We start from the raw sequence: 21,763 nt of genomic DNA on the forward strand, positions 1-21,763 counted from the left end.
GCTTTGTACATTCAGGCGATTGGATACTGGCAAGATATTAAGGACCCCCCCCAAGGCACCTCCCCTATAACCCTATCACATTTCTCAGTCCTGTAGCAATGCAGATTAGCAAGGAGAGCTTAGGGAGGATGGCCTGTGTCCTGTCCTCCAACATATGGAATTTACAGGAAAGTCAAAATTCCTCTTATGTTTATCACACAGTACATGACACTGGTGACATTCATATACCAGGTAATGCCCCAAAGCAATGAATATAAGGGTTGGTAACAACTAGACAATGAACTGTACCAACAGGCCCAAAAACAACAGGGGTAAAAATCACAGGTTCAGAGTGACACTGCAAGAAGCTTGCAGCTGAAAGCTGAATCATCAGAAGAGTGAACATGCACCTAGTAAAACACTGCAAGGAAGCCCCCTGGTCTTCTGTTCATACAGTTGGGCAACAGAGGTTTGGTACTTAGAGGATAAGGATGTTCCAACAGATCTGGTGGGGTGTGTGAATGTAAGCATGCAGGAAGACCCAAGAAAGTCGAATCTCTTTTTGCCTATATTCATGGTAAGCACTCATCCTCCCCAGGAGCGTTGAATTCCGCTGTTTACTATACCCTTGTCTTCTTTTTCTTTCCATTTTTATTGTTGGTATTTTTGGACTGTTTTCAAGGACTCTGTAAATTGTCAAGGGCTCTTGTATTAGGGCTGCTACAGTTCCTCCTGGGACTGTCCCTGGCTGATGTAATCTCTCTTACTATTTATGTTAACCACTTGCTTACTGGGCACATATACCCCCCTCCTGCCCAGACGAAATTTCAGCTTCCGGCACTGCGTCGCTTTAACTGACAATTGCGCGGTCGTGCGACGTGGCTCCCAAACAAAATTGATGTCCTTTTTTTCCCCACAAATAGAGCATTCTTTTGTTGGTATGTGATCACCTCTGCGGTTTTAATTTTTTTGCGCTATAAACAAAAAAAGAGCGACAATTTTGAAAAAAAAACAATATTTTTTACTTTTTGCTATAATAAAATCCAATTAAAAAAACAAAAAAAAACTCTAAGTTTAGGCCAATACGTATTCTTCTACAGATTTTTGGTAACAAAAAAAAGCGACTGGTATGCACAAAAGTATAGCGCCTACAAAATAGGGGACAGAATTTTTTTTTTTATTATTTTTTTTTTACTAATGGCGGTGATCAGCGATTTTTATTGGGACTGGGACACATTTGACACATTTTTGGGACCATTCACATTTATACAGCGATCAGTGCTATAAATATGCACTAATTACTGTATAAATGTGACTGGCAGGAAAGGGGTTAACACTAGGGGGCGAGGAAGGGGTTAAATGTGTACCCTGCATAGTGTTTCTAACTGTGGGGGGAGGTGACCGATCTGTGTCCCTATGTACAAGGGACACAGCATCAGTCTCCTCTCTCCCTGACAGGACGTGGATCTCTGTGTTTACACACAGAGATCAATGTCCTTGTCTGTGTAACCGCCGATCACAGGTGCATGGAGGACATCGCGGCCGCCAGGCACGAGCATCGGCATCTCAGTGATGCGGTGGGCGCTCGTGCGCCCCCCCAGTGGCCGGAGTCGTCGAGGACGTCTATAGACGTCCTCCCGGCAATTGAGAGCCACCTTGTGGCCGTCTTTTGTTAATAGGCTGGATGCCAAGTGGTTAAAATATACTATGAGATAATCTGGTTTGTTTCCTGCAAGGTAACCAAGTCCTTGTGCCCCTTGATGGTTGTTATGCCATATAGTAGCATTGTCTGACCACACCTGAAATGGGTGTCCCTTTAGAAGGAGGCTCCAATGCTGGAGGGACAGCCTGTTTGGCCTTCTGCCTTCACCAGGTTTCTTGAATTGTCAAGGAATTGAAGACTCCTCTCCAGCCTGGCAAACATTTGTGTCAGACTTGTAGGTGAGGAAGGATTTTCCCACTGTCAGAATTCAACTCGTGATCCATCTAAACAAGTAATTTCTTTTTTGGGGGGATATGGGGAGTTAGAAGCATAGGCAGATCCAGGAAAAGAGCCTGCTTTTTATAGAATTTTTAGTTGGAGATTTCTTGAATGGAATTGGATGAAGGGTACTGCCTTTAAGGAAGCTACCATTAGGCCCAGGACTCTCCTGCCTGCCAGGGTAAAGAGAGCTTTTAAAGCCGAACATGCAGAGCGCAGGCGCCGTATAGAGCCGACTCACATCTCTGCATGATCGGCTTTTTTCGGAACCCCCGTAACTTGTGTGCGCCTACGCAATACGGGGGGCGGGCCTTATCTGCCAGGGCGAACAGACATCAATCATCTGGGCGACCTCCCAGATGACAATCCCCCTAGGCATAGAAACGCGTAGATTGAAAAAATGGATTACAAGGTACGTAAAGCATAAAAAAAAAAAAAAACGAATTGCGGACAGTACTTGTTACGACTATAAGGAAGTTGGTCAGATATACATGTTATTAGGGTGAACCTCCGCTTTAAAAACAGCAGGATCAACACAGGAACAGACCACTTTTTTTCTTCTGGGTTAAGAACCAATAGACTCTTAATTTTTGACAAAATTAATTGGACATAAATAATCATAATCATTTCTTTATATTATCTCATTCTTTATCAATAGGCAATATTCTAAGTGAAAATGAAATATGAATTGCAAAGTACCGGCTTGCCAGTGTCCAATCATCTGAAGGTGGTATATGAACAAGTTGCCTGTGCCCTATAATTTCTCACAGCAGCTCTGAAAATTAATTGTAAAATACTGACCTGTCCAGAAGGAACTTTAATTATTCTCACTGTATTTTCTTCGGCTACACTCACATTATAAATGCTTCTATTTGTGATCATAAAAAATGGTGTGAATGTGACAATTCTGGTGAGATTAAAACTGCTGGCATAAATGGATACACCAACCTAAAACAAAGCAGAAAAAAATGTTAATAAGTATACACTCATTTTGAAGAGCATCAAAACGACAAAACAATGTATTATTTTTCAAATCAAATTAGTTAAAGCATATATATATGGTCAAAATGTAATAGTAATTTATAATTTTTTTTTTTTTTAGCCTACTCCTATTAATCTGAACAAATTTGGATTTTAAAAACGTACCTTTGAAAAAAATCCCATACATTACTTTCTTGAATTTTCTTACACGCATTTACTATACCATGTGAGTAGACACTGCTGTGTTACACATTTCATAGATCCTACCTACATTCTGAACTACAGAGGTGCTGAGAGGCATAGTCAGTACTGGAATCACTGCTTGCAGGCAGAAAGGTACCATGTGATATGTAGTGTGAAATAGTTAGAAATCAAAAGTAAACTAAAGGAATGAGCAAAGGAGAAGCTGCATAACATGCAGAGAATCCAGGAAGCTGCAGACAGGCAGCAATACTAACTTAAAAGGATATTTTCCAAGTAAGCGTATACTGGATTGTCAATAACAACTATTGTTTGAATTGCTATTATAATGCTGATGTTATCAAATGAAAGAGTATGCTGCGACTATAGATCTTCTTTAACTTACTTGGTAATCCATCTGTTTGCTTTTGCACTTCACAGCACCATGAGTGCCTACTGTATCCAACGAGAAAGGGTCTGACAAGTCACTGTCTGTTATCATGAGCTGCACCTGTAAAAACACCACAATAATTAATATGGGCCAACTGGTGGTTACAAACCAAAACACAAGGGTGTTGGTTTGTATGTTCCAAATACTACCAAAATGTTTATACATGAAAAGTAGTGTCAACATATGGAATATTCATTTTTTTGTTATTATTGCGACATCTGCTCAGTCATTATCTGAGAAGAAAAAACCTTTGTGAATAGAACTGACCAAAGTTCAATGGCTACAGTTCAACTCACATGCAATCATTATGTCTTTTTGCATCTATATAGGCTGCCTTTGACAATATAAAATGATTGAGTGTCCATAACTACATATTCCATACATTATGGCTTATTTCCTGTTGCTAAATTGAGGCTTGCATGCATCTAAGGAAAAAGTAGAATTCCAATGTGTGAGTTAGACCCCTTTCACACTGAATTGTTTTTACAGCGCTTTAGCGTTAAAAATAGCGCCATTAAAACGCTCATAAAAACGCTCATAAAAACGCTCTCCATGCATCTCAATGGACCCTTTCACACTGAGTCCTGCAAGCAGCACCTTTGGAGCAGCTTTTGGGCGCTGAAAAAAAAACGCTCCAAAAACGCCCCTCTTCATTGAAATGAATTGAAAGAGCTGTAAAAACGCCTTGCCCTTTCACACTGAGGCGTTGCACTGGCGGGGCGTTGAGAAAAGTCCTGAAAGCAGCATCTTTGGAGCAGCTTTTGGGCGCTGAAAAAAACGCTCCAAAAACGCCCCTCTCCATTGAAATGAATTGAAAGCGCTGTAAAAACACGCCTTACCTTTTCACACTAAGGCACTGCAAAAACGCCCTAAAACTTTAGGGTCTTAGCAGTGCTTTACCAGCGTTTTTCGGGCGCTGGCAGTGTGAAAGGGCTCTGAAAGCACTCAGGTTTTCACATTGGGATTGCAGATGAGGCTTCTTTCAGGCGCTTTACAGGCTTTTTTTAACGCCAAAGCGCCTGAAAAACGCTCAAATAACGCCCGAAAAACGCCCCAGTGTGAAAGGGGCCTGAGAGAGAGCGAGAGGGATCATTTTGCCCCTGTACAAATCATTAATGTAAGACCTCATGTAGAATATGCAGTTCAGTTTTGTACACCAGTTCACAAAAAAGAAATCAGAGAACTAGAGAAAGTGCAGAGAAGGGGCAACCAACCTAACTATGTATATGGCATACATTGAACTGAATGCAAGTCTATCATGATATGGTGAAGATTAATTGGCAGAAAGGGCTAGGAGTATTACTATTAATTGATATTTGCTTTATATCCCTGAATATTTCCTCAAATACTATAAATGCATATAGATGATCTTTATAAAAAGGAACTTAAAAGTCAATGTTCCTATTTATGCTAGACTCTAATCTCCTAGGTGATAATATAATAATATACAATATATTCTGCAGCATACTGTAACACATACATGATTCTACACATCTCTAGCTTCAGAAACATGGGACCAGATTCTCAAACAATTACGTTGCTCCTGGGCAGCGTAACGTATGTGCTTTATGTTACACCGCCGCAGGTTTACAGCGTTAGTGCCTGATTCTCAGAACACTTACCTGTAAACTTGCGGCGGTGTATCGTAAAAGCGCTCGGCGCAAGCCCGCCCAATTCAAATGGGGAGGGCACCATTTAAATTAGGCGCGCTCCCGCGCAGAGCGTACTGCGCATGCTCCGTCGGGTAAATTACCCGACGTGCATTGCGCTAAATGACGTCGCCCCAACGTCATTTGCTTAGACGTTTACGTAAATGGCATCCAGCGCCATTCACGGACGTCTTACGCAAACAACGTAATTTTTTTTAAATTTGGCGCGGGAACGACGGCCATACTTAACATTGGTTGCCCCTCCTAATAGCAGGGGCAACCTTGCTTTTAAGATCTGACAGCGTAAGAGCCTTACGCCTGTCAGATCTAATGGGTATCTATGCGTAACTGATTCTAGGAATCAGTCGCATAGATACCCGGGGCCAGATTAGGATTTACGACGGCGCAAATGGTGTTGCGCCGTCGTAACGCCATTGAGAATCTGGGCCATGGTTTTTGTAGTCCTGCAATTTCCATCCCTAATCCAGCTCACCTTACTTGCTGTATATAGTTTGTCTAAAATTACATAACATAACATACAGAGAATTCGCAAAAACAGTGGTTTGGCTTTTGGATTTCTGACATGTTGCATTAGTACTTTAAAAGATCTCACAGTATCTACAACATTTTAAAATATAGAATGGTTCAAGTATTTTAACTTCAGCCTAATGATACCTTATTATTTTGGATAAAGTTCTTCGGCTTGAATGAAAACAAAAGGGGCTTTTTGTCGTCAGCAGGATGTTTTCGGTGTATGTCATCAGCCTTGTACTGCAACATCCTTCCAGTCTTGTTGACCATCCAGTATGGACTGTGAATTGCAATGATTGTTTGCCCAGTAGTATAAGTAACATGGACAGCAATGTCCAGTTCTGTCTGGTCTAGATCTGACACGCAATGGAATGAGGCAAAGTGAATATCCTGCTGCTTGCTCTTGATTGCATACATGGCTTCCCAGTTCATGTCATGGTAATTTAATAAACATAGCTTTAGTTTTGATTGATCTATTACAGCATTGTGTATCTGGGCTGAACATCCATCTTCTATTGTAACATGTCCATCTTCTTTACCCTAAAAAAATCAAAACACCTTATAACAGCAGTTCACTTTAAGACTTCATTGTTGGAGAACATATTAAAATGCAACACTATTGATACTTACTGAGGATAGAACTTCATACCAAGGTTTGTGAGAAAGGTAAATTAGTGCACTCTGATAGGTTATTTCATATAAAAATACACCTGTTACGGGCTACATTAACCTTTTAGTCATACTAGCATTTTGGTATTTATAGTTAAGATATAGATACAATGTATATCAACTGCCACACTTAGGGCACACTGGGTACTGCACTATAACATGCTTCTTAGGCCCGGGTTAACACGGCCATTAAAAGCAGGTGTGTGAGCAGGGCTGGCCCAAAACAAAACTGAAAAAAAAAAAACACCCAACAAAAGGTCCCCACATCCATTATTTTATATAATGATAATACTACAGGGAAGTCAGATTTACATGCAACAGCACCTTGTCTATATGCAAAATGATATGACATACCATCATGTTCAATGCTAAGGGGCGGGCTAGGGCAGTATAGGGGCAGGCTGGGGTACTATATAGACAGTCTATGGTAGTACATGGGCAGGCTAGGGTAGCACATGGGCAGGCTAGGGCAGCACATGGGCAGGCTAGGGCAGCACATGGGCAGGCTAGGGCAGTATAATGTCAAGCTAGGGCTGTATAGTGATTTTTGAGCATGACAGGTTATGCAACATTTGGCGATCCAGCAGATCAGCAGCCACTACTAGAAAAAATGATGGACACCCTTTGTGTCTTGTCGCACAGAACTAAATTATATTACCTCTCTGTTGCTCTCTCCCAGTGCTCCCACAATGTTCAGTGCCTAGCCTTACGCATGCACCAGAGCAGAAGAAGGCGGGCTGGGCGCGAGGCTGGCTGCACCACCTCCTCCAGTTCCACCCAATAGAAATGCAAGCCTCGCAAGCTGGGCCCGAACATGGGCTGAATGGCAGAGCCGGTGGGGAAGGGATCTTTCATTGCTCCCCATCTCCTGTGGATACCCTGCCCCCGGCAGCACACACACCTAAGCTCTTAATGTATGCTCGGGTGTTTGACAGCCGGTGTTAGACTATGTGCAAACACCCTCGGGTCCAGCAACTATCATTATGCGTGTTGAGGGCAGCATGTGGCCTTTTTACAGGTCAGCCGAGCAGTCCGGGGGGGGGGGGGGGCAGCCTGTCCTCCGGCCCAGTCTTCCCCTGGATGACACACAAAATTACTGGAAACAAAATCTTAGGCATCAATTTGCCAACCCTCCCAAAGTTTCAATGGACCCAGCGGGACCCATGGTAGGGGAAGCCCTGAGTGTGAGGCACTTTTTTAATGCTCCTCTCCTAGTAAAGCAGTCTGCAAATGAGAATATGGACAGCACAGATTACTGTTTACATTATGAAAACATGAACAGTTTTCCTCGTGTTACATTGTTGCACTTCAAAAATAAAGTTTCATGTGGTGATGGAAAGTAGTTGAAACAGCTTAACTCCTTCCATTCAAGTCTAGTAATGCACTATAAATGCACTAGCAAGCATTGGCAGAGGGTTTGTGGTGAGTTAGGCCTTGTTCAAAACAGTAAAAAAAAAATGGCATTTGTTGTGCATTTTTAACACGTGTCAAATACATGTCAAATGCACACAGGGCATTTTGGAAGTGTTTTTAAAACTCAACGAACAACTCGCATTAATTTGATAGGCATGTTTGTTAAGCATCAGTATTTTGAGTGTGAATGAGGCCTAAGGGAGATAAGTTACCACAGCATGTTATGAATGAGAGGGATACATTTTGCAATAGCACCATTCTGGTAAAACACTTACTGTACATTTCTGTTAAACAACAATCAGAATTATTCAAATAAAGCCACATACCTCCAATGAGTATGTCATTTGGTAGGGAAGCAAGTTGCGAAGGATAACACTGGGCCACAGATGAACAACATATGGAAGATCCCACTTCTCATCAGTACACACTGAGGATATCATGATATCCATCACTGGCACAATATTCATGACCAGAGAGTCAATGTTATTTTTTCGAGATTGGCATTTTGTTGCTAGTAGTGAACCTTGATTTTTCAAGAAATCTTCAAAGTCAATTCCTTCACATTTTTCATATTCGCCTGATACTGGCTTTAAACAGAGTGTTGACCTACCAGCATAGAAAAGAAAAGTGAGGATAATCAAGCTCTACCAGCTCCCATCAATTAGTTAACCTGCAAAAGACTCAGGATACTAATCATTTAAAATTGATAGTAAAGTTTTTCTGGTTTCAAATGTATGTATGTATGTATGTATGTATGTATGTATGCATCTACAGTCGTGTTTCAACATAGTTAAACAGATCATTCAAGCAGTGAATACAAATAAAAGTGATACACTTGAACAAATGACACCTGCTGATTAGAGCAGGGCAGGCGGGTGACAGGTCTGTGTCTGCTCATTTTCTGCAGATCAGACACAGACAAAGCCTGCTCTGCTCTATTGGCGGCTGGGAATTAATGGATTTCGCTGTCCTCTGATCCAATGCACCCACACAGAAGGGAATGGATCCCCTTCCGTTTTATTTTTTTATTTTTTGCGGATGGGATCAGATCTGAGGTTGAATTTGTTGGATTTGCTGGATCCCCACCACCCACCAATTTTCTCTTAGAAAAGCTGTCATGCATTACTGTGCTATACAGTTAAACAATAAATATTTCATTATGTAGACTAGGAATGCAAAGTGCACTATTCTAGAGCCTTCAAAAATGAATAGAAGAAAAATATGGTAAATCAAGCAAGTGAAAACCAAATCTGTATTCCTAGGGGCTGTTTACAGTAAATGCAGCTATTTGTTACAGCAACATTATTGGAGAAGAAACGGTTCCTAATGCCCACAATAACCAAAGTCCTCCCGTAGTCCCAGTTCACACCAGTGTGCTGTGCGATATCGCATGTGATTCGCACTGCAGTGAAAATCACATGTGAGGTGTGTGCGATGTAATTTCAGCCATACAGAAAGTATGGCTGAATTTGCATCGCATTCGAACCAAACTCGCACAGGACCCTTTTTTGTTCCGCACCAGAATCGGTTTGCATGGGTGTTCACACCCATGTGATCTGATTCATGTCCGAACTGACAGTTTGCACTGCAATATGCAAACGGATTTGGGGGTGTCAATAACTTTCCATTGACACTCCCAGCAGTTTGCATAGTGCAGTGTGAACCTGTTGCATTGCGCAGTGGATTTGCAAGGTTCCCGCATCACACTAGTGTGAACCGAGCCTTACACACAACATGAAAAAAAAATAAAAAAAGATTTGTTGTTATGTGCTTTGTTGCAGTGTTCCATTTGGCCACACAAATATGTGACAAAAGTGAACACAAAATGAGCAGCAGACTTGTGAGTTTTCATATCCCATTTGCCCATTTATTGGATTAGATTGGATTGGATTGGAATAAATGCTTATAGAGCGCCGAATGTGAGTTGTGAAATTTATGACAACGTAAACAGCCCAAATTAGGTAATTGTTCTGAAGTTTGTCCAAAAGTCTCATCTGACGAACAGCTACAATACACAGTGCCTAGTAAAGACATGGTCACAAAAATCTAAAGGTACCAAGAAACAGCAAAGCATTATTCAAATAAACAGTTAAAAACAAATAGTAAAAAGTCTTATTTAGGGTTACCTATAAGATGACAAAGGGATGTTAAAATCAGCTTCTGGTTCAGCAATCCCAAGACATGTATCTTCATGATAAATTTGAAATGCAATAGAAAAATGATTTCTAATCTAAAAAGTCAAAGACAAAAATATAAGTAGATTGAATAGTTCAAGATTGGAGTGCTGGGAAAGACGCGTATGTACTTCAGAAACTCAAATTGACAAGCATTACATTTAGGCTGCATTCACACATGAGCTTTGGAAGCTTTTTTAACCACTTGCCGCCCGCCAATGACAGATTGACGGCGGCAAAGTGGTTGTAGAATTCTGACTGGACGTCATATGACGTCCTCAGGATTCTGAGCCGCTGCGAGCCCCTGGGGGCGCGCATCGCGGCGATCGTTGTTGCGGGGTGTCAGTCTGACACCCCGCAACACCGATCTAGGTAAAGTGTCTCTCACGGAGGCACTTTACCACGTGATCAGCCGTGTCCAATCACGGCTGATCAGGATGTAAACAGGAAGCGCCGTTGATGGCTCTTCCTCACTTGCGTCTGACAGACGCGAGTAGAAGAGAGCCGATCGGATCGCCACACTGGACCACCAGGGAAGCCCACCCTGGACTACCAGGGAATAAAAAAAAAAAAAAAATGGGCAAAAAAAAAAAATAACAGTAAAAAAAATATAAATAAAAAAGACAGAAAAAAAAAGATGCCAATCAATGCCCACAAATGGGCACTGATTGGCAATATGGATCCATCAGTGCCACCCCTCAATGTCCATCAGTGCCACCCCACAGTTTCCATCAGTGCCACCCCACAGTGTCCATCAGTGCCCACCTATCAGTGCCCATCTGTGCCACCCATAAGTACCCATCAGTGCCACCCATATGTGCCGCCCATGAGTGCCCATATGTGCCGCCTATGAGTGCCCTTCAGTGCCGCCCATGAGTGCCCATCAGTGCCGCCCATGAGTGCCCATCAGTGCCGCATACCAGCGCCCATCAGTGCCGCATACCAGCGCCCATCAGTGCCGCATACCAGCGCCGCCTATCAGTGCCACCTCATCGGTGCCCATCAGTGCCACATCACCGGTGCCCATCAGTGCCACATCACCGGTGCCCATCAGTGCCACATCACCGGTGCCCATCAGTGCCACATCACCGGTGCCCATCAGTGCCGCCATATCAGTGCCCGTAATTGAAAGAGAAAACTTACTGATTTACAAAAAAATTAACAGAAAAAAATAAAAACTTAATTTTTTTCCCCAAATTTTCAGTCTTTTTTTAGTTGTTGCGCAAAAAAAAAAAAAAATCGCAGAAGTGATCAAATACCACCAAAAGAAAGCTCTATTTGTGGGGAAAAAAGAACGCCGATTTTGTTTGGGTACAGTGTAGCATGACCGTGCAATTGTCATTCATAATGCGACAGCGCTGAAAGCTGAAAATTGGCTTGGGCGGGAAGGTGCGTAAGTGCCCTGTATGGAAGTGGTTAAGTATGTGTACAGGATTCTGAGTTTTTTTTTGTTTCCACAATCCTTAACCAATGGAAAGCTAATTGCAAGGGAAAAGAAACATGCAACATCACTCATCTTTAATAAAGGCTTACCTGTAGGTAAAATGAATACAACCTAAACATGTGTCATTTAGAAGATATTCACCCTCCATGCAGCCAGTGACATCACCCATGCATGCGCTCTGAAGGTCCGGCATACCTTGCCAGAACTTCAGAGCTTTGTGCTGGAACCAAGGGCTCGCATTCGCGGCTCCGGCCAGTCACACAGCCAGATCGCGTGAATCCAGAAGAAAGAATGGGGGAAGATGTCAGCCCTCTTAGCGCTGACAGCATGCCCAGGGAGGGCTTCATTCTAAGGTAAGGAATGTGCTAGTATGCAATGCCTTACAGGTGCTTTTTTATTTTTTTACTAGCCATACATTATAACCGCTTTAAGAGGACATTTCTGGGATGTGAACCTTCACATACTAAAAAAAATTCCTTCAATTTTTTTGGGGGGATTCTTAAAGTGGTTGCTAATGCATTTCCTGCTTTAGTGTAAAAAATGCCCAAATATTTGTATGCTCCCCCACCTCCTAAAATACTTACCCGAGATCTCACTTGATTCAAGCGCTGTGCCTAGCCATAGCGGCTCTTTCCTCTCTGCCTGCGTTTACAGGACAGAGGCAGCCCAGGAGCTTTTTGCTCACGTTGCCATCAATCAAATCCGGTAAGCAGAGAGTGGAGCTGAGCCGTACTGTGTGTGCCTATGGAAGCACGCAGCACAGCTCGAGTGTGAGCCTGCATTTTTTCCTGTCCCAAAACCAGGGAGCCAATCCCTCCTCTCATATCGCTGGACTGATACTACCTTGGCCCCAATCTGGCTCGCCGAAATGTCAGGGAAATTCCATTGGGCTTTGTACACAAATCCACACCGTGCCAAAATGTGCACTTCTAGCATCTAAATGCACACAATTCCTTTGTGCTTAAAAGCACGTTTGTATCAAGCTCTTTGGTACAAGGAAAATTAAGTACTTCAATGGCATCCGGTAGAATCAGAAACAATGCTGCTTCAAGCTGGAGTCTCAAACAACTGTGTCTGAAGCACAGACACTTGGTCTTTTATTCATTGGAAACAAAAGAAATTACAAAACAGGAAGCCATGGCCCCAACAGCCAATCGCTTCCTCAATACAATATGACATCGCAGGAAATGACAGCGGTAAAGGGTAGGGCACTCACAGGAGGGAATGGGAGAAGGGCACACGACCCATCCACTTGAGTCATGTACCCTTCCCCCCGCCCAACCACACGCATGCACATCCACCATCTTAATCAGCATGGAGCCCACTCAATACTGCTCAAAGTAAACAGTATCTAGTAAGATCATTCTACTTGTTCTTACAGGCTTGAGACAATCTGTGGGGACATTGCTACTGCTGTTGTCAATATATGGTACAAGATATCAATGTCCTCTTATAAAAGCAGATATGTATCCAAAAAGGGGAAAGCGAAGTCCACAAGATAGATATAATAGGTTTCGCTTCTCTAATGTGCATAGCCATTTAAAGGCAAGAAGCCCAGCACATTGCGCTTGATACCTACAAACCAACAAACGCCCACACACACAGAAAACACATCTCTAATCCCATGAGAAGGTTTTCATACTGACGGTTTTTACCGCTGGCCTCGATTCAACCCAAGTGCACTCTGCTAGAGCGCTCCTCCATTAAATCAGACACAGGGAGACAGATGACAATTTATAAAACACACATAATAAAATTTCCACAACAATGTGCATCTCCATAGGAGGTGCAAGGAGAAGCCAATTGTGCCAGCAGGGAACCCCAAAAAGAGGAGGTTTGGGGCAACACTGTGCAATAACATTGCACAGAGAAGGTTAGTATAACGTGTTTGTCATTTAAAAATATATTTTAGCCTTTACAACTACTTTAACCACTTCCCGCCCGGCCTATAGCCGATTTACGTCCGGGAAGTGGTTTTGAAATCCTAACTGGACGTTCCAGAACGTCCTGCAGGATTTCATGCCGCGCGCCCGTGGGGGCGCGCAGCGTGGCGATCGGTGATGCGGGTGTCAGTCTGACACCCTGCATCTCCGATCTCAATAAAGAGCCTCCGGGCGGAGACTCTTTACCACGTGATCAGCCGTGTCCAATCACGGCTGCTCACGATGTAAACAGGAAGAGCCGTTGATGGCCCTTCCTTACTCGCGTCTGACAGACGCGAGTAAAGGAGAGCCAATCGGCGGCTCTCCTGACAGGGGGGGTTCGCGCTGATTGTTTATCAGCGCAGCCCCCCCTCGGATCGCCACACTGGACCACCAGGGAAGCTCACCCTGGACCACCAGGGTGGGCCAAAAAAAAAAAAAAAAAGGCTGAAAAAATAAATAAATAAATAAATAAATAAAAGCATTTAAAAAAAAAAAAAAAAGATGCCAATCAGTGCCCACAAATGGGCACTGACTGGCAACATGAGAATCAGTGCTGCCCCACAGTGTCCATCAGTGCCACCCCACAGTGTCCATCAGTGCCACCGACAGTGTCCATCAGTGCCACCCCACAGTGCCCATCCATGCCCAGTGCCCACCTATCAGTGCCCATCTGTGCCACCCATAAGTATCCATCAGTGCCACCCATGAGTGCCCATCTGTGCCGCCCATGAGTGCCCAGTGCCGCCCATGAGTGCCCATCAGTGCCACCTATGTGTGCCCATCAGTGCCGCCTATGTGTGCCCATCAGTGCCGCCTATGAGTGCCCATTAGTGCCGCATACCAGCGCCGCCAATCAGTGCCACCTCATCTGTGCCCATCAGTACTACCTCATCGATGTCCATCAGTGCCATCTCATCGGTGCCCATCAGTGCCGCCATATCAGTGCCCGTAATTGAAAGAGAAAACATACTTATTTACAAAAAAATTAACAGAAAAAAATAAAAACTTAATTTTTTTTCAAAATTTTCAGTCTTTTTTTAGTTGTTGCGCAAAAAAAAAAATCGCAGAGGTGATCAAATACCACCAAATTTGTGGGGAAAAAAGGACGCCAATTTTGTTTGGGTACAGTGTAGCATGACCGCGCAATTGCCATTCAAAGTGCAACAGTACTGAAAGCTGAAAATTGGCTTGGGCGGGAAGGTGCGTAAGTGCCTGGTATGGAAGTGGTTAAAGAAGCCCTGTCATACAGTATATAAAAATCAACTGTGTGTGAAGACTGGTGGAGACAACAACTCGCTGACTCTGCATACTAGTTCCGGAGCAGGTAACCAGAGCATATTCATGAAGTCCCTGCCTCAAAACTAGTCGCAGCAAACAAATTAGGTTAAGGCTGCTTTAGAGGAACTTGTTTTACAAAACAAAACCCTAACAAAATCAATGTTTAAGGCCGCGTACACACGGTCGGTCAAAACCGATGAGAATGGACCGAAGTTCAGTTTCATCAGTCCAAACCGACTGTGTGTACGGCCCATCGGACCGAAATTTTAAAACCGATGGTTAGTACACAAAAGCATTGGTTCAAGACCCGCGCATGCTCAGAATCAAGTCGACGCATGCTTGGAAGCATTGAACTTCGTTTTTTTCAGCACGTCGTGTATTTTACGTCACCGCGTTCTGACCCGATCGGATTTTGAACTGATGGTGTGTGTACACATCAGACCACTTCAGCGGTGGACCATTCTCATCGGATGAACCGGTCGTGTGTACGCGGCCTTAGAGTTATTGATGGTGATCACATTAGTTATTTTCTGTACATTTAGAGAAGAGGCGCGCGAGACACAGATTTTTGATTTCCTCCAACAAAGTTACAGACATAATTTTTACAGTTTAAGTTAATGAAAAACCAATCTAATATAGGTTTTAGTATTTTTTTAACTATTATAATAAGTGCACAATACACACCTGCAATGGGGACCTTATTGTTACACATTTGGCACCTTCCACAGTATCAATCTGGCAAACAATATATCGCTCCACACCAGAATCCGAATGTCTCACACTGTAAAGACTTCGACCCACTTTAGTTAAGGGAATTTTCTCAGTAGAAGAATGATTTTGAGGAACTAGCACAAAAGACAAATACTTTATTACATATATTAGAGAAACTATGGGGGAATTTACTGCAACTGGAGCAGACAGAATCTGGAGTAGCTGTGCGTAGTAACCTTTTAGCCTTAGCTTGTTCAGTTAAAGTAGAACTAAAAAGGAAAACTTTTTTAGTTTTATATAGAATGAAGAGGGATTAGTACAGCTACCAGGTTTTTATTGCTGTCTGTGCCCCCCATTAAGGAGATTTACATTCTCTATGGTCCTGTTTGCAGTTATCCTCCCCAAAAGTGAAAGTAAAATAAAATCACACATTTTAGGTTATCCCCAGGGCAGGAATTGAGGGGGAAATCTTCCAAACTGAACATTAGTTCTGGTGACAACCAGGTATTTCCTCACTTTGGAGGGATTTCCTCTAACTTCTTATTTGGGTGATGCCCCAATGGTATTGCCAAAAAAAAAAAAAAATGGACAGGGGTTATAATCCCCCTTACTCTATCCAAAATGAAAAATACGTTTTGCCTTTAGTTTACGCTTTGAAAACGGATGTTAGTCATGCAGAACTGCTCCATATTCTGTCTGTTCCAGTCTATTTATTTATAATGTTTCAGTCCTATGCAAAAAAAATGTTGATGCTATGGCATTTCATTAGATACAAGTACCTTGCCAGTATTTCAATATCTGCTGGATCTAGCTTACCGATTTGGATGTAGAAATGTTTGCTGCAGAGGCTTATCAAGGCAAAGAACTGATCAGTCTGGCCCTTTGTACGGACATAATCCAAATTAAGACACTCCTCATTTTCCAATTCTAGAATCTTTAATCCATGGTCAACATTCAAAGGAGTAAATGAATCACTGGGGGTAACACGAACTGGAAGACCCAGAGAATTTCTAACTACAAAAGGAGCCTGGTCTTTCTTAAAGACATCAGATGATTTGCTGGCAGCTTCAGAAAATGCCTATGGAGCATAAAATAATAAGAACATCACTTACCAAGCATCTACATCATATAAATACATATATACATCCTATGGCTCTATCTGAATACAGAGGAGACTTGTCATAGACTCCTCTTACAGTACATATTAACAAATAAATTCTATACCAACGCCTAGTTTGTATCTCTCACCCAGAATAATTACTGGTTACTTTTGATTACCTGCACCAGTGCAGTTGCAGTAAATGTGGGAAAAAAGCAAGGAAAAATAGTCTTGCTTTAAAAATGTATCACACATTATTAAAGCCAAGTGCCACTTTCACTTTCTCAGATGCATATTCTGCCTTCAGTCCTGAAAATTGCTCATACATTTTGCTTCCTAAATATCTAGTCAGCAGGACTCCGATTGGTCACTCTCATAGAAATGCATTTCCTTGGACCTTCCTCAGTGAATGCACTGCAGCACACACGTTGCTCACTCACATTAGTTACTCTCTCTCCAGCCACTCTTCTCCCTCGGATTTTCATACTTTCTCCAGGAGCTGCTCACTCCTAGACTCTTTATGTAAAGTTGTACATACTTCCACACTCTTTTCCATGCCTATATTCCCACATTCCCTACTGTTTTGCTGACCAGTGTTCCCTTGCAGTGACTCCTACTGTGCTTTCTCAATCTAGATTTACTGCCACCCAAAGCAGGGCTGAAGAGGAGGCAGGAGAAGCCACGACTTTGGAGGGCTATGGTGGGAGACTGCAGCTGGGGCGAGAGTGTCCCTTCTCTGCTTCAGCACAGCTCTGGGACATGTATCCCTGATCCCCTGCACCTCCACGACATGCCTCAATTTTTCAGGTTCAGTAATGTCGCCAGCATTCCACATCCCCTTCACCTCTTAAAAAATTTCTCTGGTGTCCTGTCCCTTTCACCTCCAATTTTATGACATTGGCATCTATAATCCCCTTCATATCCGATACATGCCTCCAGATCATTCTCCAACCCTAAAAACCTTGAACCAACTCCTAAAAGACTCCATTTAGGAACAGGCATGCACTTGCTGGTTTTATTTAGGCACACAATAAAACCCTTATTTGCTTCCTGCTTAACATCACAATCTATGTAATAATTTACTACTATCAAATCACTACAGGAATGTAAAAGCGATTTATAACTGCATGAATGTCTTCTGCTTACTGTCCAATGGTCGCAGCCTTCCCATTGCCAGTTAGGGCCTAGAGAGCTACTTTTTGGTAACCAGCTGCACAAGAGCCTAGCACCTAGGAATGTTCTAGAACATCAATAATTTATGGTTATAATGTTTTGTAGGGCTTAAAGTGGATGTAAACCCGCATTATGAAATTTGAGCTAGGCACATATATCTGCAGTGTTTTATCTCTCTCCAAAGCCCTAAGTCCCGTGGCGGTCTCCTGCTCCATTGTTCTATTATCAGCATAACTTTTGACAAGTTCTCTGACACATTTGATAAAATCAGCCTAAAATTTGTGTTAGGACAAGTGCTATAAATAGATTAGCAAAAATGATATACACCTCTCCCCACTTATCCCCTTTGGCTGTTCACTTCACTGGGTATATGTGAGGGTTTAAATTCACTTTAATAAAACTTTAATGAGTACCCAAAGCAAGGCCCAACATCACAAAACCACTGGAAGTCCTCTAAATTGAGCACAGGGGCTTTCCCGGGGACGCAGCTCCAATAACAAAGGAAACTTTTAGAGCATGGGCTAGCCTGTTTAAACAGGCTATGGCAAGATAACAGTCCGTTGATGCCCCTTTCGAGTACGAGCTACTTCCCACCAGGGAAGGAGAACAAGCTATACCTAAGGAGGACATTTTTGGATAGTTTAAGACTAATGCCGCGTACACACGATCATTTTTCGGGTTGTAAAAAACAACGTTTTTTAAAAATGTCATTTAAAATGATCGTGTGTGGGCTTCAGAGCATTTTTCGGGTTCTGAAAAACGTCCAATTCTTTTTTCGAACATGCTCTATTTTTTCACAACGTTTTAAACGCTATCGTGGTCGTTGTCATGGTCGTGTGTGGGCTTTGACAACGTGAAAAACCCGCGCATGCTTAGAAGCAAGTTATGAGATGGGAGCGCTCGTTCTGGTAAAACTACCGTTCGTAATGGAGTAAGCACATTCATCACGCTGTAACAGACAGAAATACGCAAATCGTCTTTTATTAACACAAAATCAGCTAAAGCAGCATAAAGGGTGGCGTCATCCGAATGGAACTTTCCCTTTATAGTGCCGTCGTACGTGTTGTACATTACCGTGCTTTGCTAGAGCATTTTTTTTCCACGATCGGGTGTAGGCAAGGCCATTTTAATGATCAAGTTGAAAAAAAAAATTGTTGTTTCTAGAGCCTGAAAAACTTAGTTTTTTACAACCCGAAAAATGATTGTGTGTACATGGCATTAAAGATGTTCTGAATGGGAATACCCTCTGTTCAATATCTGAATTACGAGAGAGATATGGTGTCTCATCCTGGGATGTTTGGAGATATAGGCAACTCCAATACTTTGTGGACGTGCTCCCAAAACCCTTTAGTTCAATCAGGGAGTTTAGCCCATGGGAAAGACTCATGGACCAGGAGGGGAATACAGACAGAATTCTCACCGCTCCAGGTGAGCCTCGTGATGATCAGGGGTTGTTGAACCACCAGGGTGCTGGCAATGCGGTAATAGCAAAAAAACAAAAGAACAAAAGCTGGACAGCCGCACTCCAAAATTTTCTTTAAAAGAGATGTCTTTATTTTCAACTGTGCATACAGTCACTGCAAGCCCACAAAAATCAGTATGGCCAACGTTTCGCACTGGCGTCAGTGCTTAGTCATGGCTAGCAAGGTTCACACTACAAATGAAATATATACACAAAACATACAATCATGTGATGAAAAGCCCTGCCTACAGCAGGGAGGAATCAATTAAGTTAATCAAGCAGTAAATCAAACGGCACTTTAAACAGCTGAAATATGGGTTAAACCTCCCTCAAGTGTGTCCCTTTGTAAAAAAGGGAGAAAGCGTGAAAAACACATATTGATTTGTGAAAAACCTGTGTATAAATGAAAAAAATTAAATGACAATGAAGATAAAAAAATATAAAAATAGAAATACCCATAAAATTACTTATAAAGTTTCTCAAAATCAGACCACAACATATATGTATAGGTATAGTCTCAATTAAAAAATAAGAAATAATTATAATAATAAAAAAATTCTCTATTATGTGTATACATGTACATATATATATATATATATATATATATATATATAGAAGCGCTCTGATCCGTGGTCATTTAGTGACTCAAAAATGCATAAATTATTGGAATAAATTAATTAGTGAAGCCAAAATAGACTTATTTTAGGGAATAAACTGTGAAATAGCAAAATCAAATAATAAATTGATGGGAGAATCGCTACATGAATGGACATTAAGTTAAAGTTCAATAGTGAGTAAGACCTTATAATGAATGAGTCAGTGAAAACAAAATCATATGGATATGATGTGCGTGAAAATAATGCAGGTAATGACAACATCTGTTAAGATGCCTTACCCAATAAATATGATCGTGATGAACATGGTAACGGTTATTTTACCATTAGGTAGATGATGATCTAGTGCAAAAGTCTGAGGTCAAGTGTGGTAATGTGCAATCGATCTGTCTAAATATTTATCCATTCAGAGGTCTAATACATGAATGTGAGAGTATACATAATAAAGAAGCTGGTTATGCTCTGAAAGAGCAGACCAGCAACCATATACATATAAGTGTTGGGTTTTTTTTTTTTTTTTTTTTTTATATATATATATATATATATATTTTTTTTTATTTATTATCCGGTTAAGGAACTGTGTGAGTGACCTCGCACAAGTAAAGAGTGTGAATAGACATCTCTATACGTTAAAAAGACATAATAGTCGTGAGGGCAAATGTAAATAAGAATACAAGCAAGTATGGATATGATCCTGCATGAAAGTCCGGTGTCAATCATCGATATTAAAAATAAAAATAAAAAGATTATTATTCCGAACCGGACAATCAATTGGATCTTATAAGGAACGGGGCTAGCACATGAATAGAAAAGAAATTCAAACAGATAAATAAACAAGTGCGCAAAAAGCCCGAGAACCTGTGCAATGGTGTGGCACCTGGTTATATATGACAAGGGACAAGGGTCGACATAAGTCAAACTGTCTATAATGGTACCTCATCAGCCATACAATGAAACCAGTATAGCATACTGCTCCTAAAACCCAGGGAAAAAATAAAGAAAAAGGAAACAAAGATTAAAGAGGTATAAAAACGCACAATTGCGAATAGGTAGATTTAAAATAGGTTTTTATATAGTATATGTATAATGAGGGACGAATACAATACCCATATGAATATGGGATGTGTAACATAGATTGTATAGAAATGTGTATGCTTCATAATGAAGCGTTAATTGAACCTAGGGGTGGGGGGGGATATATTATGTGAGGTAGATGAAAAATGATGCAGGATGCACTAATAATATTGGTGAAGGTGAAGCTGTGTAATGTGTCTCTAATTACAGTAGAAGAAGACTTGTATATGTTATCACCTCCAGATATGGCATCAATCCAACCGCTAATGCCTGATTAAAAATAATGTTTAATGCATAACCTGCATGTTCACCCGACAAAAAAAAACCCCCTCCCAAAACCCCCGTAGAGCCCTCGTACCCTGTATATTAACAGGCCACACGAGAACCCATATATTAATTTATGGTGTCTTGATAAAAATTATTACCAAGAGCCATATGGTGACCCGCCTGTTCGTGAATGAGATATGCAAAGTATGGACAGTGCAAAGGTGAGCAAAATTGCATAATTATGTAAATATGAATGTAGTCTCAAACTTAAATTGGGGGAGTTACACTGAAACCCGTAAGGTAGCCCACCTGCTGAAATAAACAGCAGGTGAGCAGCAAGTGGGTAATGTAAATGAGTTTACCATTAACAACTTGGGTGTAAACCATAGAAACAAGTAATAGAGCCTCAACAAATCAAAAAAGACACTTTGTGTTCCCACAAGATGACAAGTATAATATTGGGTGTGGGAACATGGTTGTGTACGTGTGATGATAAATACATTAGAAAAAGAGGACAAAAACAGTGAGTATGCCAAGCAGAGGGGAGGGGGGGGGGGGGAGAGAGATGTTACTCTCAATCATGGAAATGGGAAACATCCCAATCAAAGTTGAGGCCCCAAGGCTGTCTAGAATTGAGGTGAAATATCCAATATACCTCCCGTTTACAAAGAAGTTTGAATCTGTCCCCCCCTCTAACCGGACACACAA

At 41.8% G+C, this 21,763-nt stretch overlaps 1 protein-coding gene across 3 annotated transcripts in view; it reads right to left on the reverse strand.

Moving 5' to 3' along the window:
* The window catches only part of VPS13A (vacuolar protein sorting 13 homolog A), a 466,977-nt gene that overhangs the window by 150,276 nt on the left and 294,938 nt on the right, over positions 1–21,763 (reverse strand). For all 3 annotated transcript variants that reach the window (XM_040355879.1, XM_040355888.1, XM_040355872.1), the window contains exons 44-50: positions 16,183–16,444; positions 15,340–15,500; positions 9,961–10,064; positions 8,161–8,440; positions 5,897–6,292; positions 3,528–3,632; positions 2,762–2,908 (exon numbers count right to left, since the gene is read on the reverse strand). In XM_040355879.1, coding sequence (XP_040211813.1) covers positions 2,762–2,908; positions 3,528–3,632; positions 5,897–6,292; positions 8,161–8,440; positions 9,961–10,064; positions 15,340–15,500; positions 16,183–16,444 — 1,455 coding nt within the window. The remainder of the gene's footprint in view (positions 1–2,761; positions 2,909–3,527; positions 3,633–5,896; positions 6,293–8,160; positions 8,441–9,960; positions 10,065–15,339; positions 15,501–16,182; positions 16,445–21,763) is intronic.

Source organism: Rana temporaria, chromosome 1 (assembly GCF_905171775.1).
Source record: "Rana temporaria chromosome 1, aRanTem1.1, whole genome shotgun sequence".
NCBI classification, from domain to species: Eukaryota; Metazoa; Chordata; class Amphibia; order Anura; family Ranidae; genus Rana; species Rana temporaria.